The sequence below is a fragment of the Condylura cristata genome, unplaced genomic scaffold, assembly GCF_000260355.1.
Source record: "Condylura cristata isolate star-nosed mole 26May11 unplaced genomic scaffold, ConCri1.0 scaffold00004, whole genome shotgun sequence".
Taxonomy (NCBI): Eukaryota; Metazoa; Chordata; class Mammalia; order Eulipotyphla; family Talpidae; genus Condylura; species Condylura cristata.
Window position 1 is genome coordinate 65,515,401 of NW_004567105.1, and position 24,572 is coordinate 65,539,972.

Genomic DNA, 24,572 nt, shown 5'->3' on the forward strand with positions numbered 1-24,572 from the left:
CCCCCCCCGGGGCTTCAGCCTGAGTAAGCTCATCAAATGTCACAGGAAAATGACAGGCAGAGGGACAGTGCTGAGTCCCTTAGGGAGGCTTGAGACCCTCAGAGAGAGGAAACCCCTCAGCCACGCTCCCTTAAAGCCCAAACATGAAACAAAGCAGGGCAGGGATAACCAAAGAAGACTGTGGGCAGTAACATGAACAATGCCACAATGCCAAAATGCCACTCTATGGTACAGACACAACTTTCTTTTTCAGAGTATGGATACTGAAAACCACTGAGAAACAGCATCAAGCAAACAAAGAACCACAGAACCACTGGCAGGCACCTGTAAGGTCCAAGCATTATGTTTAAATAGTAAGTAGGAGGTTCCTCCTAATCTAGCACCTACTAAATGTATCTTCTAAGGGCAAGCGTGATAAAGATACAGATTCAGAGGCGTGGAAAATGGAGGCCGCTAGCATCACAGAGGTGAGTCCCTGAGCACACATGCCCTCGACTGCCCGCAGCACTCAGCTGGGGCCGCCTTCCTACTGCGGCCCCGCTCCGCGGAAGGGGCTGTGGGAGGAGGCGGGCGGCTCACCATGGGGAACAGGCCGAGCGAGTGGTAGCGCCGCGAGGTGGCATTGGGCATGGTCTTGTTCCGGAGGTTCTTGAGCTCCTCCTGCGCCTCGTGAAGCATCTCCATGCACTCTGCGTACTTGTCCTCCAGCTCCCGAAGCTGCAGGAGACCAGACAAGTGCAGGGGTCAGGATCCCGAGCGCCAGGTCAGAGACAGCTAACAGAAGCTCTGGCCTGGGGAGGGGCCGGGGCCAAACCCCAAGCAGTTCCCCAGCTTCAGTTGGCATTTCACTTGGGGAAAGCTGGCAGACTCAACAATCTCCAAAAACACCAACACACGGACAGGTAAGATGAAAAAAAAAACATCCTGAATGTAATGGGAGTCAACTGTGATCTCCTCCTTTCAAGTCATCTCTGAACAAAGCTCCTTTTATGTGGTGGGATGGGTCATCCTGAGGAAGCTGGGCACCCCAGGATCCGGGCTGGGGTACAGCCTGGCCTCCCAGGTGCCGCAGCTGCTATTGGCAATAACGGGAGTTGGAACCGCCTTGAGATGGCGGATGACACTTAACTCAATCTGAAAACATGTTAAGGTGGATGCCACCTGTGAGCAGGACGCTGGTGAGCCCTCACTGGGCCCTGATGAAATGAGGGGAGACTCTTACCTCAGCTGTGAGCTGCCGCTGGGCGTCCTTGGCAGCCCCCAGATGCTGGACCAGTTCTTCATTTTCCACGGCACACTGAAACATTGCAGAGGCAAATCAGCACCTCTTTGAAAAGACTGCGAAGAATCTAACTTCTATCCTATTACAAGATTACTGTGATCTTATCACATGTCTACAATGAGAACTTTGTCTTTTATACTTTAAGATTTATTTATTTATGCTTACAGAACTGAGGTACAGGCCAGAGTTGTGGTGAGTGAGAAGATTCACCAGAGTGGGGAGCACAACAGGCAGAACTACCAAAATACACTGCTATGGGGTGCAGTGTGTGGGTCAGGAGAGGTCTGCCACGCCATGTGGGTCAGCTCCTGGGCGGGGGATCAAACTCATGCTGCAGTGGCTTCAGCGAGCTTCATAATGCGGTGCTTTAACCTGCTGCACCACCAGGGAGAGCCCTATACTTTTATTTCATTTTGATGGCAAAGTCTTTCTACCACAACACACCGGGTTCCCTGCATCAGAGCAAATACCAGACTAGATGTTTCGTCAGCTAATTTGAAAACTCAGCTTCTACAGCATCTTTCTTGGTGAATTATGTTCATTTACGGATTCCTCTCGGGTTATAAGTGGTGGTAAGTATGACTTCCTTTCCAATAGAGGACAACCAGTTTTATACTATTGAATTCACCAAGCTTTTTCTCCACAAGGGCAGCACAAACTCCTAAATAATAAAGCTCAGGGTCCTGTCACTGGGTAAATGCCCCCTTTCAGGTATCCACCAGAGAAGTGGGAACCTTACAGCTTTTGCCTTCTTCTGCAGATCAACTATTTGCGACAGCAGGTGTGTGATCTCCTCTTGCTGACGGGCAGCATCTTCGGTCTTCTTGGCCAGTTCCTCTGAGAGGCTGGCAATCTGCACGTTGGCATCCCCTTTGACCAAGGAATATGACAAAAGCTAGTCAGAAAACCCTTCCTGCAGACTCAGAGTGAATGGTTTCCCTGTCATTTGTACAGAAGGAATGCCCTCACGACAACATGGGGTGGGGAGGCTGCAGGGGAGCAGCGGGGCGGGCTCTGTGAAGGGCTGTGTCCCTTGGGCTCAGTCTGTCCTGAGAAAGAACCCAACCTCCCAGCGTGGCTCCCAGGCCCAGTGGCTGAACCCCGACCTGGGTGGTGTCCCCGGAGACCAGGCAGGCCTCAGGAGTCTGCTGGGAGGTGCCACCCGACAAAGGTCCTGGCCAGACCCCCACTTCCCACACATAAGCAGCAGCATTAGGAACAGGAAGCCCCGCTGCACCCTGTTCCAGAAAGGAGCTGCGGCGCCCTGCGCTCACGTCTCTACTCACAGCCACAGCTCTTCCTATTGGATCTGAACACAGGGTGATTTATTTACCTAGTATCTTGCTGAAACACAAGACAACCTGTCCTTTGGTCTTCAATTGCAACCATATACGGGGGAGGGGCCGGGACTTACAGGGCTTTGAACAGTGGAGTGTGAGCTGCACAGCTCCACTTATATGTGGATTTTCTTATACACAGACTGTGGTATCGGTACACCCAGGACAGAATTACAAATGTGTTTGCTTAACATTTTCTTTTCTCTAGCTTACTTTACTGTAAGAATACAGTATATGACACACAAAATAGGTGTTAACTGACTGTTTCTGTTATCAGCAAGATTAAGTTTGGGGGAAGTCAAAAGTTATACAAGGATCTGTGCCTGTGGGGCTGTGGGGTGCGGTCAGTGCCCCAACCTGTTCACCGGTCAACTGTGTTTGCCAAGCTGAGGCTCTGCAGCTGGGCTTAATGTGGTCATTATGTAATTCCAGTATTCCATTAGAAAGTCAAAATTAAAATCAAACATCCACCCCATGAGAAAGAAACTAGACAACATGCACTGACAAGCTAGTCCCGAATTTGGCATAAACCGGGGTGAGGGCTGCCGCACGAGATCAGGAAGGTTCTGGCCGTAAGAGAAACGTGACTGCGGCCAGGCTGGCAGAAAGACACCCTTCATCAACAGTGATGCAAATCTGTCCAGTCACAGAGACCGCAGGTGGAGAAGCAAAGAGGCAGTGGTGGGCGGGAGAGCCGGGAACATACTCAGCTCCTTCACGCAGTCGTTCACCAGCTGTTGCTCCTTCTCTTCATAGGTGATGGTCTCTGTCTTCAGCTGGCAAGCCTGTGGGCGAGACTCAGGTCAGGGGCCCTGCACGGACAGCTGGACTGGTGGGGCGGGCAAGGCCGGGCCATGGAGCACTCTCTGGGAGGTCACCCTTTGCCATCTCCCCACCTGTCACCTGCGGTACCCTCCGCTACAGAAAACCAAGTGGAATTCCTTCCCTGCTTAAATTAATGAATCTCAGCTTTTCAGAGCTGAGAAAGGTTGACCACCAGAGGGCGCCACAGAAGGCGGTGTGCCCCTGCTCTGGGAAAGCGCACACCAGCGTCTAGACGTGGAGCCCTAGGCCTCGGGGCATGCAGCCCAACCAGCACTTCAGGTGCTGCTCTGCCTGCCGCCAGCATTCTGAAGATGACAACAGATGGGAAATGCTTCCCATAAACCTACTTTGTGCCTGGCTGTGTCCGATAGGGTTCTGAGTGGCATTAAGCCCACTGTATTCAGCTGAGTGAAAACTAGTACAGTATGCAAGCATTAACATTCAGAGACCCAAGAGCTATCACATGACTCTGGATAATTTGTGCCAGCTGAAGGTAGGAAGATTGAACTTTAAGGCCTGAAGAAAATGACCCAGTTAGACAGGCCCTGTCCCAGAGAAACACTGCACTCTGCAGGCTGGCTGCAGCAGCTGGCATGTGTGCCTGGGCAGGCTCCCTCCACCTGCAGTAGGAGCAGACTGAGGGGCGAGCTGTCCTGAGCACAGGGCTGGAACACCTGCCTGGGGCAGATGCCGGCAGCGGACGCACCACGTGGAGGGGGGGCCGCGGGCTCCTGGTCCCCCACTAGAACATGACCCTTTCCTCGTGCCTAAGAGCATCCAGGTAAGCCCAGATGCGGGCAGCCCAAACTTAAAAGCACAAACGCACTGGTAAGTAAGACAGCAAGCACTCAGTTGGCGCGCACCTGCGTCCCAAATAGGGACGGTGAGGGGGTAGCAGGGGCCTGGAGTCACAGCGACTCGCAATCCTGCTTCCCTCACTATCTGCCACAACCTAAGGAAACGAGCACACCCAGAGGCTGCGACCTGGTTTCCTCGCTGTCGATGAGAATCAGAGCAGCCAGCCTCCAGCCTCGCAGAGATTTCCAAAAGCGGGCGCAGGCAAGTGGCGACCAGTGAGGAGCCCAGGAGACACTCCAGGCATGAGTGAGTGCGCTGAGCCAGCTCAGCCTCCTTGGCGAACTGTCTAAGAGGGCGGCTTCAAGTCCCTGTTGTCTGACGCAGCAACAAGGAAATGCTTCCGCCCAAGGGCCTGCATGTCACGTCTGTTGGTGCAGAGCACACGTGGAAAGGCCTGACTGCAGGAGCTTTGGCGCGGCTGAGGGAGGAGCGTTTACGCTCCGGCCCATCCTGGGCGGCATAATTCACGGTGCGTCTGTCCAGCCTGGCGGGTGTGTGCTGACTGGGGAAGCCAGACCCCTGGCTACTTGAGGCTCCCCGCCGGGCACTGGCCGCAGTGTGCGCTAAGGTGAGCGGCCGTTCCAAGGACTGTGGGCTCCGTAATCAGGGCTCTCTGGCCAGATGAAGCAGACAGGCTGCCACCCTCCCAGGAGGGGCAAGGGCAGGGAGTATACGTCACCTCAGACCGAAGTACAACGTTCTCCTCCTCAAGATCCTTGAGCTTCTTTTGAAGTGAATCCAAGTGAAAGTAATTCTGGACTGAGGACGAGGACTCATTTCTCTTCAATCTGGGGGAGAAAGTGCCTTTACTTTCCGGAAGCCATTTCCTCCCACTCTCTGGAGGCCAGGGGACTGCCCCTCCAGGGAAGCCAGCACCCGATGAGGCCCAGGGACCACCACATCAGACCTTCTGTGCACAAAGTGCAGCTGCTGCATAACCTTCAAATTCAGGGGAATCAACTTTATCTGAAGCCTGCATAAATCAGGGGAGCTGGGAATTTGACATCCAACACTCCCACATGCAAAGAACTGCTTTAAGTACTTTGCATATAACTCGTTTAATGCTCATAACCCTAGGAGCTGAAAGTACTATTATTATTTCCATTTTACAAATGGGGACACACGCACAGATAGGTTAAGCAGCCTGGCCAAGTGCACACAGCGAGTAAGCCCCTCTGCTCAGGGCACAGGGCTTCTAGCGTGTGTTCCTTACAGGAGGCTTGGCTGACTCTCACTGATGCATCTCGTCTTCTGTCCCGCACCTCTGACTAAAGAACCTCACATATACGCCCACAGCACCGCCCACCCTGCTACTCAGGATGTGCCAGGCCAAACCAACCTAAGCTGGCAAGTAAGACTGAAGGCCCAGTAAGAGGAAAAGTCAACCTTGTCTTTCCAAGCCCACTAAAATAGAATCATCAACGTGTTGCGGCCACTTGGAGACGCCTGGCCTGGAGAAGGCTGGGAAGGCTGACCTGCACCGCTGGGAAGGTGACCTTGGCCAGGCAGCTGCAGCTGCCCTCTGCTGACTTACGGTGTTGAGCAAACGGATTCGGGCTCGCTCTCCTCCGCGGCCCTGGTGTAGAACTGCAGCAGCTCGTCCTTCAGGGACAGCTCGTGCCGGAGCTGAGACACCTGCGCAGAGTGGGGAGCCGTTACTCGCTGCCCGGATGTGACCGCGCACGCCTCGTGCTCAGGCACTTGCTGCTTAATGACAAGGTTTCCAAATTCCTCATTAAAAGAGAAGGACATAATTGTGCTTTTCAAAGAAAACTAAGGGTTCGATTTGACCCTACCTAAGAAAAGTACCATCAATTACGGCTTAGAAGAAAACCCTGTCAAAATTTATGATTTTCCCTTTGGTACAGAGCCAAGATGAGAAGGCTTGGGAGTGATCCCGGGGGAACAAGGCAGTTTATGGGTTTTGTAAGTAACCAGATGACCAACCAGAGAAACAAGATCATGTTAACAAATGAAAGAAGAAAGCAAATGCCCCCTAGAACCAGCACCTTGGCACTGCCAGCCTTGGGTGGGTGGTGACGAGCAGCTTGTCAACTCGCCTGGCCCTGATATTGGGGAAGCTCTTGGCCCCACCCTGTGACCTCTGCCCCCGCCCAGCCCCCTTCCCCCAGCCAGGCGGGCAGACCTTGCCCTGCACTCAAGGGTCATGAGATAGGAATTCCAGGTACTGGGAGAAAGGATGTGGCCACCAGCCGCGGCCACGCCAAACACAGCTAGGTCGGCTGTGCAAATCACGCCACAATAAATAAACCATAAAATGAGCCCTGTCTTCCCACCAGGCCGCCCCGACGAGCAGGAATTGACACTGGAGGCCAGAGCTGCAGCCGCTGCTGTGTCCTTGCTCTAGTTTGACTGGGGGGCGTGGGGGCACCCCATTTTCTCCACACCAAGTGAATATATTTTCTCTTTCAGAGAGACGGCTTTTTTCAATGCCTAGACTGATCATTTAACGATGTGCCAAAGGGCACATATTTTCCAATAGGAAAGAAAAGCATCTCCATTCCCAGCGCAGAGGATCTCTTGGTGTGAGTCGAGGAAACGCCAAGCCAGGCCGGCTGCGTGGAGAAGCAGCACACGGGACAAGGGTGGCCATTTACTGGCTCTGGGCGGCAAGTCCCTCCGCTCGGAGGGGCTGAGAGAGCTGCAACTCCCTGAGAGAGGCGGATTCAGGTCACGGAGCTGGGCACAGGGAAGGCGGGTCAACGTTGTTCCTCCTTAGCACCTTCTAGAGAATGTCCAGGGTTAAAGCTTTTTCTTATATAGTGGCAAGTCTACTGCGCCCCGTTAAAACTTTCATTAGACTCAGAGAGAGACAAAGAGCTGGCGAGAGCCTTCACAAGGAAAATGTCTGAATCCATCTCAGGGACATGATGAGGGGATCCCTCCCAAGAGTTTCTGAATGAAAATAAGGGACGAGAAAGAAAGGGGAGGAAAGCAAAGTCCTTAAGGCTAAAATTCACTTTAAAGCTAGGCTAGTAGGAAAGAAGCCACAAAGTGGGGGCTGGCCCTGAGCACGAACCCCGCCCCCCACCCCAGCCCCATCTCCTGCCCACACCACAGCCCACCCCGAATATTAGAGCTGCTCCTCGAAAGCCTGGTCCCTCAAATAAGCCTAACGCGTTCCCATCCCCACCCCTCTCACCACTGATGCCCAGAGCCAGGGTTTGCCTCGTGAAAATAGCAGGGTTTCTATCATGCAAACAATAGCTTCTATCATGAAAACAATACACGACTTTTTGTTTTGTTTTACAGACACAAAATTATATTGTAAGGACGGCTGTGCAGCAGCTGCTTTACTCTGCAGCCTAGCTGGCCTCCTGACAGGACTCTTTCTCTGGCTGCCCACACCCCCCAACGCGGGACTCCCCACGCAGGACTCCCCCCTCACTGTATCCGTCTGGGTGAGCATTTGCCAGGCGCTGTGTGTCTCCACGCCCGTGCCACGGTCTGGACCCTGGGAGGACAGGCCCTGTAGGGACCGGGCACGACGGGCCTGGAGACCTCGCGGGGCTGTCCCAGCCTGGCCATCCGCCCACACTGTCAGAGGGAGACACGGGCCTTGGCACCGGACATGGGACCCGTGAGGGCCCCTCTGACTGGGACCCCACCGGTGGCCCCTCCTGGCGCGCCTGTGGCCCATCCCCCCACCCCCCCAGGCTCAGCAGCTGACCTCCTCTCTGATGTGCTCCACTTGCTCTTCCAGCAGCTCGTTCCTCTCGGTTAGTGTCTTGTTCTTCTTCAACAACGACTGGCCAATCCGAGCAGCCAATTCTAAATCCCGCTCTTTCTATGAAAGGCAAGAGCAGAGATTCAAAAACCCTGTGCTTTTTGGAGCCAGCGGTGCTCAGTGTTCACCGACGAGAACAAGGGCGTTTAGAAATAACAAAGGAATTAATAATTCACCGCCGTCCATGTCAGCATTCAATACCCTAATAACGAGAAGGAGACATCGGTGGTGGGACTCCCAGGGGGAAACCATACATTGTACAAAAATGAAGGTCGATGCAATGAATATATTTAAAATAAATAAATAAAAATGGAGGTAGCAAATACTGAAAATCATTTCTCATTTAAAAAAAGAGAGAGAGAGACGTTAAGCCACCTCAAGCAGGAAAGGGAACCTGCGAGCCTAGTGGAAACAGTATTTTTCTGTAGGAAAACGTCCCTCTGAACACATCCCTCTGCCGCTGCTGAATTCCTGGTCACAGCGTGGTGCCACCTCTTGCCCAAGGCTGGCGTTGTGCTAGGACACCCAGCACCAGGAAGCTATGTGCTGGAGGAATGAACAAACATTCCAAAGCGCTCTCAAGACAAAGTCAAGTGCTGACACAGGAGTGCAGCCTCTTCACTACTGACTTACTTCTATTTGCCTTGCAGGAACAAACGTGCTTCGTTGCTCTGAACTAAAACCACAGGTTTCTTTTCCTAACGGAGATTACACAGGCTTATATTTAAAAAAACAAACAAAAACTTTCAAAATAGAGAGGCACTGCATAAAGCTAGCAGGCTTTCAGAGGCAGACTGTGTTAAGGTGCTGCAATAGAATTTTCTGCTGGTTCAGCTGATGGCAAAGCACTATGGAAGAAAATCTTCTGGGGCACATAAAGACACAGCTGCTTCACGAGATGTCCCCTGACAGTGGGGGCGGCGGGTGGGCACCATCACCACAGCAGACTGACCTACCCTGCGGAGGGAATATCAGCCACTATGGTAGGATTCAATTACCTCAGTTGGACAGAAGAAGAGAACTATGCAAAATTAAATTATTTCAGAAGTTTACTCCGTTCTCTCACTTGGTATAAAGCGCTGCTGAATGGGGGCAGGTAGTTTAGAGCCGAAGAGGAGCTGGGGAGAAGGCCTAACTGATCAGCTATTCTCTAATCTCGTTAGATTCAGCTTAACCAGGACTAGGTACATTCTGGTTTCTCAAAACACAGGTTAGATGTGTTAGTAGCTTGAGAAGTGGCTGAGTAATAGCAGCTGCTCCAAATACCTGCACACCTGGGGAGATCCAATTCCCTCAACTGTTAGGTGGGGGCAGTTGGAGGAGCAGGTTCACTAAGACACCCCTGTAATGAAAGAGCCTCCCAGAGTTGCATGATTTAAAAAAAAAAAAACAACAGCTTTTATTTCTGACTTCTTTCATCTCCACCCAATTACTCAACGCAGCTCCCACGGACCCTCCTCCTCACAGGAGTTCAGAGAAATGGGCAGAGCCCTGAGGCCAAGGCACAGTTTAGGAAGACTCTGGACTCCACAGTGACCGGACTCTCTCCTTAGGTCTCCGCAGTCCTGATACCCACAACTGCACCCCCACTGTCCTGTAAGCCAGTACGGCGTCAGAACAGGTGAACCACGGGTACCTCCAACTCATCCCCACTTTGTGTCTCCCTGTCAAGCCTTCCCAGGAAATTGGGGGACCAGTGAGTGTGCCCACGTGCCAAGAAGCTCACTGCGGCACACTCATCCTTGCTAGCTGCAGCATCTACCAAGGAGGGCCTTTATCACCCCTCACACCGTACTTATGTGGTACCTGGAGGGAAGATCCGGAGGGGTTTTTGTGAGGAAAAGATCCAAAGGGATTTTCTCCAGGGACTAGCCCAGAATCAGCCTCTAGCGCGGGTGGTTTTAGCTGGCTAACACTCGGTTTCCGGCCGTACCAGTTCCCTTTGGAGGTGTGATTTCCACAAACCTAACTCAGATTGTTTTTTCAAAAAAGATTTATTTTTACTTATGCTTACAAGAACTGGGGTGTAGGCCAGAGGTGCAGGGGTGGAGGGCAGTGAGAGGATACACCAGAGAGAGCGGGGAGCAGAACAGGCAGCTCCACTGAAACACACTGCCGAAGGGAGCGGGGGACCAGACAGGAGAGGGCTGCTGGGCCAAGGGTCAGTGGTGGCTGGAGACAACTCGGTAGCGCTGAGGCCCTATCTCAGATATTTAAAGTGCTCAGGCCACTACCGAGCGGGGCTTCCCGCTCATCAGGCTGCAGCCCTGCTGTTCTGTGTTGCCATCAGGCGTGGAGCTGCTGAGTTCCAACCAGCTCAGGCTCTTGGGCAGGCCCCCTCACACGTGAAGGATGTCGGGGCTCCTGTCAGCACCCATGGTAAGTTCCAGAGAGGGATGGGAACCCGGCAGGCTGACCATGCAAGGCACTGAGCACAGCATGCGTGGTCCTCACCCCTTCCCATTCCACCCCACATCTCAGGTCCCAGGGCCTCCTCAGCTCCTTGCCCCCTGAGGGGAGCTCTCCTCTCATCAGCATGGGAAATCCAATCTTTAACAGAACGAAATCTTTGTACTGAAAAAAGAATTAGCATAAAAATGTTCATGGAGAAATTTTTGAAAGTTGAAAAGCTACTGCAGAGCCACTGGTTTTTCTCCCTAATTTTACCGAAGGGCACAGGCTGGTTGCATCACTCTTTGAGAACAGGAATGAAAAAAATGTCCTACTTCTTACAACCAGCTAATTTATAACCAATGTTTACTTTCAAAAACAAGAAAAAGGCCAGGAAAGGACAGACTCAATCACAGGGAGACGACGACTACAAACAATTCTGGCCACTGGAATTAAGCTACTGGAAGAGATGTCTTCTTTTACTCCCCAGCAAACGTGGCCAGGCGGAGCTGGTCCTGGCTCAGAGAACTCTGCCCCCTCCCCACTCCCCCCTCAACGTGGCTTTGCTTACAGAGACCCACAGGCCCCTTTGCCAGTGATCATGCGAACACTGTTCACTGCTGCCCGACACACCCCCTGGAGATGGCGAGCAGCCTGCTTCCCACACTCAGCAGCTGACTCATTTCATTCACCGACTCAGGATAAAGCATGACTAAGGGACCCTGGAATAGCCCTCTCCAAGAAAACGGGGGAGGAGGCATGCTTTGCCGGAAGGTAAATTCCCTGCAGCAGTGAGTCAGGGCAAGCCCAGGAATCCTCTTCTTCAACCCAGACACAAACTCTCCTCCCTGGCCAAGGGCCGGGTTTGGGAGGTTTAGTGTGCCCGTCCCCCAGAACCCAGTCTGGAGCACTCTGCCTGTGTATGACAAGTGCTCAAGCCCAAGCAATGACCCAAGAGTGGAGGAAGCCAAGAAAAGCACAGCACAGCCATCCTGCGGCTGGGCATGGAGACCTGACCAGGGGGCTCGCCCGGTTCCAAAGAAGACGTGACTCTTCTCAGGACAAGGAAGAGAACGGTGTCACAGTCAAAGCAAAGACAGGCACACACCCCTGCCAGGAGAGCCCCAGACCAAGAAGGCACAGTGAGAGCCACCTGGAGAGATGCCCCACAAGTGTCCAGGGCTCAGGAAGGAGACCAGGTGTGGGTGTTGAGGGGTGTGAGGCACAGGGCTCACAACACAGAAGCTGTGAGAATGAACAGAAAGAAGAGGAACTCCAGTCTCACTGCTGAGGCTCCTGGAGATTGAGGGGTGGTCTTGGGTAAAACAGAAGTACAGGCATGGGTCCCCTCTCAGGAGTCTGAATGACTGACTGGCTAAGGGGTGAGGAGTGGATGCTGGGAACCCTGTAAGATCAGCAAAGGGGCAGTGGTAAAGCATTTCAAGTCAGCGGTACCCACCAAGCCAGTCTCCCCCATGGGGAAAACCAGCTGCCCAGATGGTGGCAGCTGGCGAGCCCCCCAAAGCCACGCCTACAAGGCTAAGCCAATGCCCCCTTGCACCGCTGGAAACCAGGACCACTGTATCTGGGGAGAGTTTGTGATGTCTCTGCTATGTGGGTGATCAGAGACATCTCAGTGGGTCAGCTCCTGACCCCACTCCACTCAGCTGGGTCCACTGGGGAGTGGCTGGCATCAGGGGCTGGGGGTGGGGCAGTGAGCCGTCAAGATCTCAGAGAGACTTGGAAGGGCCCTCAGAGCTGGCGTGAGAATGCAGGGCATGCAGAAGGGAGGAAAACAGGGACAGAGACAGGGTGAAAAGAAGTCCTCCTGAAACCTGTGTCTCCCCACTCTGGCTTGGCCCTCTTCTTGGCTTCAGCCCTGACCTACCACTGCCTGAGATGCTAACAATGGTTTCGCTGGCTCCCATGTTATTCCCGTCTTCCTGCAGCAGGGCTAATGAGTAGTCTCTGGTCTAGAGTAGAAACAAGAGGCAACAGTTCGTCCTGTGCACTGAAGGGCTGTGGAGTGGTGTCAATCCATAGTTACTAAGATCCTGCACATTGTAGTCTGTTCCGGGCATGGGACACACACATGCAACCCCATTTACTTCTCAACCGCCAACATGCTGTTGAGAAGAAATTCAGAAACTCACAGTCTCTAAAATATCAGCTGCTCTACTGATACTGAGTAAGTTCCCTACATTTTTCTTGCCTGGCTTATTTTGGTTATTTGACACTGCGTAATATTCCCTTAACCCAACGTAAGTTAAAAACAAACAAAAAAACATTATAAAGGTATGGATAATGAAGCATTCTTCATTCACTTTTGTGAGTACACTTAAAAACAGCCAGTACAGGCCCCTGCCTGGTGGTGCAGTGGGTTAAGCACTGCACTAAGAAGCTTGAGCCACTTCCGCATGAGTTCGATCCCCGCCTGCCCCGGGGGTGACCACATGGCGCGGCAGACCTCTCCTGACCCGCCCGCTGCTCCCCTCAGCAGTGTACTTTGTCGATCTGCCTGTTCTGTTCCCCACTCTGTCCCTGGTGAATCCTCTCACCCTTCGCATCTCTGACCTGTACCCCAGTTCTATATGAATAAATAAATCTTAGAAAAAAAAATAGCCAGTACATATTTTAAGAATTTATTTTAAACCTTAAGGTATTTAAATGATACCTTCTTTTGCGTGACTAATGCATTTCTTCTTAAATCTGTAATACCTTCTACAAAGTTTCAGTTACTGGGCCACTAAATTATGCCCCTAGAGGGCCCAAATTCTGGCATTCTTCCCTTAAGTGTACAATAATAAAGGCTTTAGCCAATGTAAGTTTTATTACAAAATAAGTTGTACTACAAGTCAGTCACAAAAGATTAGCTGCCTTCCCCAAAACTTACCTCCTCGAGAAGCCGAGTGACAGCGTCTATGTCATTATATGTCTTAGTCATCTGGCCAACTCTTTCAGCGCATAAGACTGCAAGGAACAAACAAACAAAAAATGGCGATGAAGTCACTGATGACACCAACCTGCCAAGCAAATGACTCATCAAAAGTAGTAACACTGTTGTATATTTTAAAAGTTGCTAAGAAAGGATCTTGAAAGTTCTTGTCATAAGGAAATTTGTGACTCTGACATGTTAACCAGACAGGGTGGCAATCCTTTCCGGCCCTGTACAGACACCCACTCATTGCTGCGCACCTGGAACTAACCTAATGTTGCATGTACAGCTCCACTGAGAAGGTTTGGGGACCTAAAGAAAGGCCTGTACATTAGGACAGAGTCGCTGGTTTTGCCAAGCTCAACTCACTGGCACAGTTTCAGGGACGAGACCCAAGCTTTAAAGGGCAAGGGGGTAGGGAGTGCTTTCTAATGTCTACAAAGCCTTGACATTGTGTGTGTGTGTGTGCATACATGTATGTTTAGGGGTGCTGTTAAAGGCAGGGTGCTGGAATTGGCTAGTGGAATGGGTGATCATGCTGGGCCCTAATGTCTATGTTGACACAGTGTGGCCCCAAATGGTCTCTGCCCCAAATGGTCTCAAATCCAAGGTTGTGCAACCAGTTTCCTATTGTGAAAATTGAGAATCTTTGTTTTTCTTCCATTTCATTTGTTTCAAATCCATGCCCAAAACACTACTATAATACTGCTCCATACATACACACACACACACACAGAGATTATTTCATTCCTAGATAAACGACTGTGGTCAGAAAAGGCTGTGTGCAGGCTACTTTAGGACTATATGTCTTTGTTCTCTTTCACCGCCTCCAGCATTGCAATGAAAGAAGGCTTTAGTCTGCTGGAAAAATCTCAGGGTGTTTTATTCTACATCAGCAGCAAGGAATAGATTTGCAGTTCAACAAACACCAAGAAGATAGTGGCAGGGGCTTGACTCCATGGAGGAAGGAGTGAATGCAAATGGATTTAAGGTCAAAATGTACAATTTTTTTTGAGACCTGCCACTGGTGGCTAAAAAAACTTCTCAGTAATTCTTCTTAACCTAGACTCTCAAGAAAAATTCTTTAAGAGTCACAGACTTGGGTCAGCTTTCACACCGACCCATATTCAGTAACAGCCCATGCAAGGCAATCGGGAACTGAAGTGTGTAAGTAAGCCAACTCATGAGCATTACTAAAGACACACCGCAACTGGAATGCAGTAGGCCTCTAAATATTTTATTCAGTGCAAGCAGAGATCATCCTAGGGAATGAGCTCAGAGAAATCTGATCTGTTGGAATGATTTTCTCACTTAAGGAGCAGACCTGCAATCTGGTTCCAAATCTGAAACCTGAAGAACACAGAGCTCTCAAGACCCAGGAGAGAGGGGTTCCTCCTCCCATTTCTCCACTCCACACTTCATGCAAGACCTGCCTGCGGGAGGAAAGTGCACGCTGCCTCTTGCACAGTCCTTCCCCGCCTGTCCACAGAGGCTGCCAGGTCAGGGAAAGGCAGGAGAGAGTTGTAAGGGTTGCTTTAAGCCAGAATTTAATTGACTGTAGGTGGAGTCTGGTTCAAAGTGCTCCGAATAGTTCATCAGCTCTAGTCAGGAGATGTCCTTAAGTGAAGACCCACACTGAGGTCAGGGTTCATCTTAAGGCTGTAGCCCATCCCGCAGAGGCAGGCAGAGGAGCCCTGCAGCCAAGGCCAACCTCGGAAGCATGGACATTTCCATTCCTTCCACTAGAAATGGCCCGCAGCAGTTAGAAACGACCTGTGTGGAAACCTCACGGAGGATGGGGGAGCTTGAGCTCCCCAGCTAGCTCCCCCGAAGGACCAAGTCCTCTGTTGTGCTGGAGCAAAAAGAAAATCTGGCCACATATGAACTGATTTGGCTCTAAATCTGTCACCCTAAAACCTAAGAGAACAAAATTTGGACTTGTCTTTTCCACTGGGCTTGTATTTATTTTAAAGTATTTGTTTATTTATGCATACAAGAATTGAGGTGTGGGCCAGAGGTGAGAGGATGAGAGGATTTACCAGAGAGAGAGACCAGGTGGGGAGCAGAACAGGTGGACTGACTGAAATACACTGCTGAGGGGAGCAGTGGACAATAAAGGAGAGTCAGCATCTTGGCCGGCCAGGACTGAACTAGTGCTGCTGTGGCTGCTGACAGCTTGCAAAGAATTGTGTTTAACCTCTGCGCCACCAGGGAGGCCCCCACTGGGGTAATCAGAAATTACACTTAAAACTTTTAAACCACTTTTTCAAATTGTAATCATTGTGGCTGGTTAATCATGTGCAGATAATCCTTGCAAAGATAAGAAACAACAGAAAAGAGATCCCAGTTTACACATGCTGCCCAGTTTTCCCCACTGGTAACATTTTACAAAGTTACATCACAACCAGGGTACCACCACTGATTCAATCCATGGATCTTACCAAGATTTCCCCCAATATATCTGTACGCATTTGTGTCTCTGTGTGTGCATGCACGTGAGTATTAAGGTCTGTACAAGTGCACTGTGATTCAGCACCAGAAGGATCCCTCTGGTTGTGCTATTTAAGGCTGATTTTCAATGCTTTAAAATTGAACCCAATGAAATGGATGCCTGTGGTTTCTCCAGCACTAATACCTATCGGGCTCCTATTGTCACCACTCCCACAGGGACAGAAGGCCAGGTGTGCCCTTTCACCACCAGTTAGGGGTGTGGAGAACTCTCGAAGTCCAGGGCTTAGAGCCTGGCTGCAGATGTCACAGGTAAAACAAACAAACAAAAACACACAACTACTGACACCAACTTATGTGCAATATTATTCCAGTAATGTTTTCAAAGTACATGCAATCCCAGTTGGGGTGTGGGGAGTGAAGAAAGGCACAGGTTTATAATAAAATTATAAATTATAAAATTTACAGAATTACAATTAAAAAGTTAGGAAGGCTGAAAAAATACTGACAGTTGGATGGTATTACAATTCTGTGCGTTATCATTTTTGGGGGGATAGCAACCGTAACTGAAAAGGAAATACTACTTAAACTATTTTTCTAGAAAATACACAGCTCTCTACAACACAGGGCCCCAGCAACACCCATGTAAGGTGACTTTTAAGGGCAATGAGTAACCCCAGCAGTCCTGTGCTGGGAGCTGTGGCCAGGCAGTGTCCACACCTGTGTGGGGATTAGGTCACTCCCCAGAGCAACACTGCCAGTCAGCACACCCCACTTCACAAATGGGAGACTGAGGCGCAGCAAAGTTAACCGCTGGCCCAACGTCACACAGGGAGCAGAGACTCTCAGAGTAAGAGGAGACTCCTAGCACGGGCAGCAGTTAACATCTATGGGTCCCTCCTGTGTCCAAGGATTTAATGTGCTTTCTCCATTAACCCTCCCACAGCCCTGCAGGCTTGCTCTGTAAGGGTGACTACTCTACACTAACAGTGAAAAGACTGAGGTTCCCAAAACTTAGGACCAGACAAGGCCAGAGCCAGTGAGAGTAGGGGCAGGGACTGAATCTGGACCAGTTCAGCCCCTCTACTAGACCAGGGATCATAGAGGAGGCAGGGCAGGGCAGGTCTGGCCCACGTCAACTGTGGTGAGGCAGCACAAACCCAGCAGGAAGCATGTGTGACCCCAAACTCAAGACAGATTTGAACAGGAGCCTTCATCAAGGCCTGGAGGCCCTGGGCAAACCCCACAATGGCTGGGTCTTGGGATTCCACTTCCAAGAAATGAGAAAGTATGGGTCATACCCATAAGGGTGAGAAAAATCACAAACAGGCCTTTAACAGGAACACAAGTTGAAGTTCCTAGACAACTCTCTAGACACTCAATCTACAGTAACTGTGGTCAGGCTTCTCTGTCCATGAGAACAGTGTCCCAGGACACTGCCCAAGGGAAGTGCTAGCAAATAAATCCACTTCCACCCAAAAATGCATTAAGAAAAAATAAAATGTGAAAGAGCTACCGCTTCTATAATTAAGCTTTATGTGAGAAAACTCTGCCCCAACCCCAGAAAAGCTGCTCTTACAATGCCGGCTACAGGTCACTCTACCCCTCGCTGCCTGCGGGAGGATACGAGGCAGCATTCTTCATCAGGCAGTAGGAGACCACAGGAAACACCGTGTGTGGTGGGGGGGAGGGAGCCTGAGGGGTTCAAGGTGTGTGGGCCCCTTGAAGGAGACTGACTGAACTTTACCATGGGCAAGTAGGAAGACACTGGAGGGTTTTCGAAGGGAGAGTATCCACATGAGAACTGTAATTCACAAGACATTCTGGCTACCGTTCCAACAAATGGGGATGGGAGGCGGGGTGAGGGGTACCAAGGCTGGTCATTAATCCAAAGGGCAGAGGAGACAGAGAGAAGTCGTCTCTTTCAGGTCTCAGAGATAAGATCAATCAACAAATACCGGCCTGGGCTTCTCACCATCCTGGGAGACAGAGCATGCCATTCAGGGGGGCAGAAGGTCAGGTGCCAGAGGGGTGCGCCAGCATGGGCCGCAGTCAAGACAGCCTCTGTGGTGGCTGTGGAGGAAGGTGCAGAGCAGGCTGCTCCAATCCACAGCGACAGGGGCCCCCCTCCCCAACCCTGAAGGCTGGGGGGCTAGATCGTATTGGAGAAAACCCCCTTTGAGATGAGACGAGAACCGAGGCAGGTGTAACAGTGAAGCCAAACTGGAGTAAGTAGCCCCAGGCTGGCCCACCCAAGAGGCCATCTGTGGCCAGACTGTCACAGCTTAGTGGGGTGGCAGGGTAGGGGGTAGGGTAGGAGCTACATGGGGGACTGGTGTCTGAAAATGAGTAACGTGACTTTGTTGTAGTTAAACTGTGCTCAAAATAATGTGGACAACAAATGCTGGCTGGTGTCCATTTTTATCTCCTGGTCATGGACATTAGATGCCAGCCAAGAAATCCCGGAGAGCCCCGAATAGAAAGGAGGCCCTGCCTGTTGCCAAGGAGATCAAGTCAAGGGCAAGCTCGAGGGCGGCTGGAATCGAGATACAGGAGAAACCCCCGAAGGGAAGAAGATCACAGGGAGGGAGGTACTGGAATTTAAGAGGATCAGGTCAGATATGGGCATTCAAAGAGGCCTTGGGCAGGTGGGCACAGCTGGCAGGGCAGGGGCTGCCTGCAGCAGGAAAATCTGAGGTGGCCCCAGGAGACCAGGCTGGATGGGGAGGGCAGCAAGGAGGTGCCAGCCTGCTACCTGCTCCAGCCTGTTTCTCCTCCTACTAACAGGCTTGAGAAGGCCCAAAACATTCTAGCCCAATCTGTCTTCTCTGAGAAACTCTGCTGAGCAGACCTCATTTCTCATTCATGTTCAGTATTGTAGTGGAAAAATTCTCATGCAGTTAAAACAATTACCGCTCATCATTTCCTAGACTAATTTTGATATCACTCCTTCCATCAATGCAACTTCTACATTTCTTTGGCATGAAAATAAAGGAGTATCTAATGCACACATACGTGTGTATACGAATGAGTGTGTTGTAAGAGTGTGTGTGACCCCCGAGGACGCCGCCTCCTTAGAGCCCGCAGGCCATGCCGGCAGCGCCATGAACAGTGAGCCCATCAGTTCTGCACTCTGGGTTGCTTTGGTTCTTGCTCTGCCTGGCTTACAACTCTTTAATTAATTAATTTATTTAGAACACTGCTTTTCAAACTTTGTAAGAATCCAACGCGAGATCCTCTCCCCCAATAATTTCTCCTCCTGTCAGTTGTACATCAAGTCTTAGCTTTTTTAAAGTAAATTTTATTTTCTATAATTTTGATTATAAGAACTACAGGCATGTCAAATAAACTTTCAAAATAGACATGTACACTTCTGGAAATTCTGATGTGCTGGGTGAGAGGGTAGTTGGAGGAACAAGTAATCTGTGGTGGCAGTCGTCAGCTGATAAAGCACTCCTGCCCTTGGTCCCGATCGTCCAGGAAGTACGCCTAACAAATATTTGTCCTGTCACAGGGTAAGGTGTTCACAGGCTAAGAGGGCAAGGAGGTTCAGAATCTGAAAGCTGCAGCTATGGGTTTCTGAATTTAACTTGTCAACACACCACTTACAAACCTTCACTGGCTCTACCACCATCCACAGCACCTCAACACCCAAGACAAACAGGAGCCTTCCCACCCCTGCCCACTCTCCTGAGTACCACGCCCGCAGGCGCCATCCTCAGCTGTCTGGCATCCTGTGTGCCTGCTGCTTCCTTCTGTAGACGTTCTCCCACTGTCCACCTAGGGAGCTGCTGTTCTTCGCCACAGTCCAGCAGGAAAATAGGGTCTACACAGAGCTGACCCCTCATCCGTGTCTCTGTCCACTGCTCCAAGGTGCATGCCGTTTCTAGCTGGCCTCCCCTCTCCCCCAAAGACACCCAGCAGACCCCACCAGGGCAACCTGGCAAAGCAGTTTTGATGAAGAGGGAACCTAATGGCACAGCAGCAGCTCCTGCTTTTGGGCAACACCCCACCCCCTGCTGTCTCTTGCAGGGAAACTGAGGCTCTGAGAGTCAGTCAGATGAATTGCTCAAGGTCACAAAGAGTTCAGCGTCTCTTAAGTCATTACACAAGAAAAATTAAAATATAAGTCCAAACAAAAACTTGTGGGCATATGTTCGCTACAGCATTACTCACCAGAGCCCAAGAGTGGAAACACCCCCAAAAACTTGGTTGGCCATTGAATAAACAGAATGTGGCGTAGAGCCACATAAGGAGGTGATATTCAGCTGTAAAAAGGCATGAAGTATCAAAACATTCTACAACAAACATTCTCAAAAACTCATACTCGGTAGCAGCAGCAGTAAGACACAAGAGACCGTGTTAGCCCATGATTCTAGTCCTGTAAAGCATCCCACACAGGCAAATTACAGACACAGAAGCAGATGAGCGGCTGTCTGAGATTGGGGGTGGACATGGGGATTATCAGGCATGAGGGGTCTTACTTTGGGAGACGCAAATGCGCTAAAACTGCACAACTCTGTAAATATACTAAAAATCATTACATTGTCCATTTAAAATGAGATGATGTTATGACATACAAGTTATATCTCGATATTCTATGTTACCAAATAAGGGGCATGCAAACCAGCACCCTGAACTACAGGCGCCATATTCCAACTGCTTCCCGCTATGTGACCACGGAAACGTGCTTCTACTATCTCCACCCCGACCAAGCTGTCCCTGGCCACCAGTGGTGTGTTCTCAGACGCCAACTTTGTTGAGGAAGAGCAAGTCACCCATTAAAAACCCAGCACTGATAAAAAGGCACAAAGATGCCCTATTCTGCCCCCCCCCCACAGACCAGATTTATTAGATAATTATCTTTAAAAGGTGCACACTGGCAGAATCTCATAATATAGCCCACGGAAAAGTGAGAGTCATCGCTCTCCAGTTTTCAAGAAGCTGACTTCCAACTTCTCCCAAACATGTCACTCTTTTATCCTCCCGTGTTACAACTACTTGGTGGAGGTCCAGCCAAGTGCCTGGCCTCGCTGTTGCATTTGTCTGCCTCCAAAACAATTCAGATTTGGTCTAAACTCCCAGTGTATTAACTGCTATGACTGGTAAGACACAATTATTTGGCTTTTAAAACATACAAAAACGAATGATTTTGATGTGCCCTCGCAAGGCTGAGGGCTCCCACTGTACTTGGTAATAAAAGTAATAAAAGCACACACACACAATTTTCAGTAATTGAAACAAAACAAAATAAGGCACAATAGATTTTTTATTCTGGTCTAGCTGCTGTAGTCACAATGAGCCTAATTCTCACAAATGTCACCTGTCCCTTCCCACCTGGGCTGTGTAGGCCACACGAAGGCAGCTGAGTCTCACTCATTTTGGGTCCAACACATAGTCGATCCTCAAAAAACAAACAACCCTAGCAGTTTGTGTTTTACTCCCAGATCAGTCATTGCAAAGAAAAACCAATACCCTAGAGAGAGGAGGGAAGACTTAAAAGCCTAGTGGGCATCTCACTGCCCCAAGATGATCACGTCACTCCCCACCCCGGGCTCCTGGGGGGAAGCCATCTGAAAGGGGTGATCAACCTGAAGGTGACGCAGAGATGGGGAGGTGGAAGCCCCTCCCCCCCCACTGCCACACCCACACACAAAGGCATCAACCAACAAGGTGGGGGAAGCCAGACGCCACTGGGCAGGCTGCTGGCCACCTCTGCTCTTGGGTGAAAGGTGCTGGCTTATCGTGCAGCCTCTGACTGCCAGGGTTTCGGGTGAAGCCACACCAACGGCCTCTGGCACTGTGGCGGGGCAGAGCCCAGCCCACGACAAAGGGCGTCTGTGGGTGCCTGGGCTGTCTGTGACTGGCGGAGAGGGCATTGCACACCAAGAACAGAGACCTGACAGCACAGCCCCGGCTACAGCTCTGCTCGTGAGCACTAGTAACTGAAACTAAAATAGCACGGCCATTTTACTGGCTCACTTTCCCTTGCTAGCTGGGCAAAGAAGGAAGGAGAAGCGACATGACTGCCAGGTGTCTACACTGCGCCAAGCGCTCACGAGGCCCGTTTCACATGGATTATTTCAGATAAACCCAGAACCACCCCCACAACCTAGATGTGACTCCCATTTAATACACCAGCCAGAGAGAAAGGCCAAGTGGCTTTTCAAGGTCAGATAGGAGATAACCATGAACTTGAACCTGGTCTGTGGGTGACGTCATCATCCACCCCGCCCGGGACTGCACTAAAACATCCAGTGTTGATTTATGGTGCCCATTCACCACCCCGAGGGAATGAGGGCCAGGGAATCGAGTGGCTGCTCACCCACGCCCAGAACACTGCTGTCTGTCTGCCATTACCTCTCGTGATGACATTCTTCCCAAAAGGAAAGAATTACCACTGTCCACATTTCAGATGTGAAGAAACTGCCCAGGATCAGAGTGTTTATGGGAGAGTATGGACATCTTGACTCACAACTCAGTGCTCTAAACTGCAGGCTGCTGGGAGTGAATAAGCGACTCTTACTCTCCAGGAATGCCGTGGTCTAGTGGAGAAGGTAAGGCACCTGCATAAGTTAGCATAATACTGAGGAGCAAGCAGGAAGTGCCAGGTGAGGACGCTACTGGGGCACTCAGATGCTAGAAAGCTGAGAGTGGCCCAGGTCGGGGAACAGACCCCCCGCATGGTCAGCACAGCACAAGGACCCAAGAGTACAGAATGTAAGCAAGTTTTGCCTATGGCCAGCTCTGGGCAGCCTCTGGCACCCCACCCCGCTAGAACTGCCCTGCATACCTGACTTCACCAAAGGTCTCTATGGAGTAGCCATGGATACTGACAACCAAACCCCAAGCTGGAGACCAAGGTTATTTGAAAACCATGAGCAAAGGGACCTTTGTAACAGTGCTGAGCTTGGTGCTGATAAGCAGATCTCTCCGCCCTTTCTATAACCCTAGAGGAGAGTCCTGCATAGCAGGTTCCACACTGCTGGCCACACTGTACAACACAGACATGAGGGCCCAGGGCGACAGCTCCTCTGAGGCTGCCCGTCCACCCCACAGTGGCCCGCGGCTTCACTACCACCTCCAGGGTCAGCACATCTGGATGCAGCCATTTTCCAGCAGCCCAGCCCTCACCCAGCAGCCAGGCCTTCGCCCGGCCGCGGGAGGAACATGCTCCCTCTATGCATCTCGGCCTCCCCTTCAGCCCCAAGGAGAACCTGGCTGGCCCAGCAGGGCAGATGCAGACAGAGGACCTGCTGGCCTGAAGCACTCTGTCAGGCTCTGGGTTCTCACTGTCCACTGGCTTTGTCTTCACCTCTGCATCTTCGGATAAGTTTTTGTTAGTATTCAACACTGGAAAACTGCCCTTTGTGCAAAAGACTGATGTCGCCATAGTGAAACACACAGGGAAGTCAATGGCCATCTCTGGGGAGGGGCTCAGGAAACCTAAATCCACAGGGAGTCCATGCATCAGCCAGACCATCCGCCAGCTCTTTCCAAACCCTGCTCTTGCAGGAACACAGTGACTAAATCACAACAGGGTAACAGCCTCAGAAGTGCCTGGGAGAGGAAAAATGACTATGACAGGCTCCTTCGGCATCTCGGTGGGAGGGAGTCGGCCTTGCAACTGCACAGGACAGGAGGAGAGGCACAGCTCCACGCTCCACCGGCGCCTTCACCAGTGTGTCCCTTGTGTGGGGCAGTCCATCCACCCTCTGGCCACAACAACTCCCCTGAGGAGAAAAGACAGGGAAAGCCAGCAAAGCCCTTCCCCGAAACACCACACGGCACGAATGTACTTGAGGTCACTTCTGTTGCACTGTGCGGCATGCCTCCTGTACCCCAAAGACACGGGGCCCGGCGTTCTTCTCTCCCTAAAGCCAGCAAAGCAAAGTTACCCCTTCCATGTGTGATCTGAGCACCTGACTTCTTCAAGGAGACAATGCCAGGGAGGGCCTGCACACCTGAGGTGGTGGAAGGCAGCGCCAGACTAGAGGAGGGCCCCGCTCCACATTTACGCCGTGGGACCCGGGCCATGGGCAATCTCTGTTGTTTTGACAGCAAATCTGAGAATATACTATATATTGCAAAGATTGTCCTGAAGATAAAGGGGTGACCTTAGAAAGGGCCTAGCACCGCAACAAGGTGACCAGGAGAGCGCAAACATCTCCTGTATCCGTAGCTACCAGAGCAATGACAAAAGTAAATCTCACCTTCCGTTTCTGACCCAAAGCACTTCTTGTCGGTCAATTTACAGTTAAAAATAACAACAATAAAAAAACCCCACCTAGAACCACCTCGGACTCCTGGGTTATACCCACCCCCTGCACGTATTTTCACCACTCACAAAGCACTGCTTCCCACCCAAAGGACTCGCTTCCCAGGGGTGCTCACGTGGGGCCAGGGAACAGCCTGCTCCAGGCACAGGGCAGGCTCCAGGCCACAGAAACCAAACCTCCACCTGCCGTCACAGCCTTCCTCAGGCTGGGCGCAAATCTGGGGGTTTTATTTTACAGAGAGAACTAAGAGGACTGGCATTGCGGTGCCTTTCTTTTGAGACTGTTGTCCTGATAAGATTTTAACATTTCACCTATAGGACCGCTAAAAATATTTATGGGAGAAAAGAGGTAAGTTGGATGGGAAGAAGTAAGAGTGAAGGAAGAAAATCTAAGCCAATTCTAAGACAGCAGAAACAGCTCGGAGGTCTCCTCACCCCCACGGACGGAGAGGACCGCAGACCTGAGACCC

General features: G+C 51.0%; 1 protein-coding gene across 3 annotated transcripts in view; it reads right to left on the bottom strand.

The window, feature by feature from the left end:
- TRAK1 (trafficking protein, kinesin binding 1) overlaps nucleotides 1–24,572 on the bottom strand; it is a 59,857-nt gene that overhangs the window by 26,591 nt on the left and 8,694 nt on the right. For all 3 annotated transcript variants that reach the window (XM_012720247.1, XM_012720246.1, XM_004676280.2), the window contains exons 2-9: nucleotides 13,335–13,411; nucleotides 7,994–8,110; nucleotides 5,837–5,937; nucleotides 4,982–5,090; nucleotides 3,326–3,404; nucleotides 2,022–2,152; nucleotides 1,223–1,297; nucleotides 580–717 (exon numbers count right to left, since the gene is read on the bottom strand). In XM_012720247.1, the coding sequence (XP_012575701.1) occupies nucleotides 580–717; nucleotides 1,223–1,297; nucleotides 2,022–2,152; nucleotides 3,326–3,404; nucleotides 4,982–5,090; nucleotides 5,837–5,937; nucleotides 7,994–8,110; nucleotides 13,335–13,411 (827 nt within the window). The remainder of the gene's footprint in view (nucleotides 1–579; nucleotides 718–1,222; nucleotides 1,298–2,021; nucleotides 2,153–3,325; nucleotides 3,405–4,981; nucleotides 5,091–5,836; nucleotides 5,938–7,993; nucleotides 8,111–13,334; nucleotides 13,412–24,572) is intronic.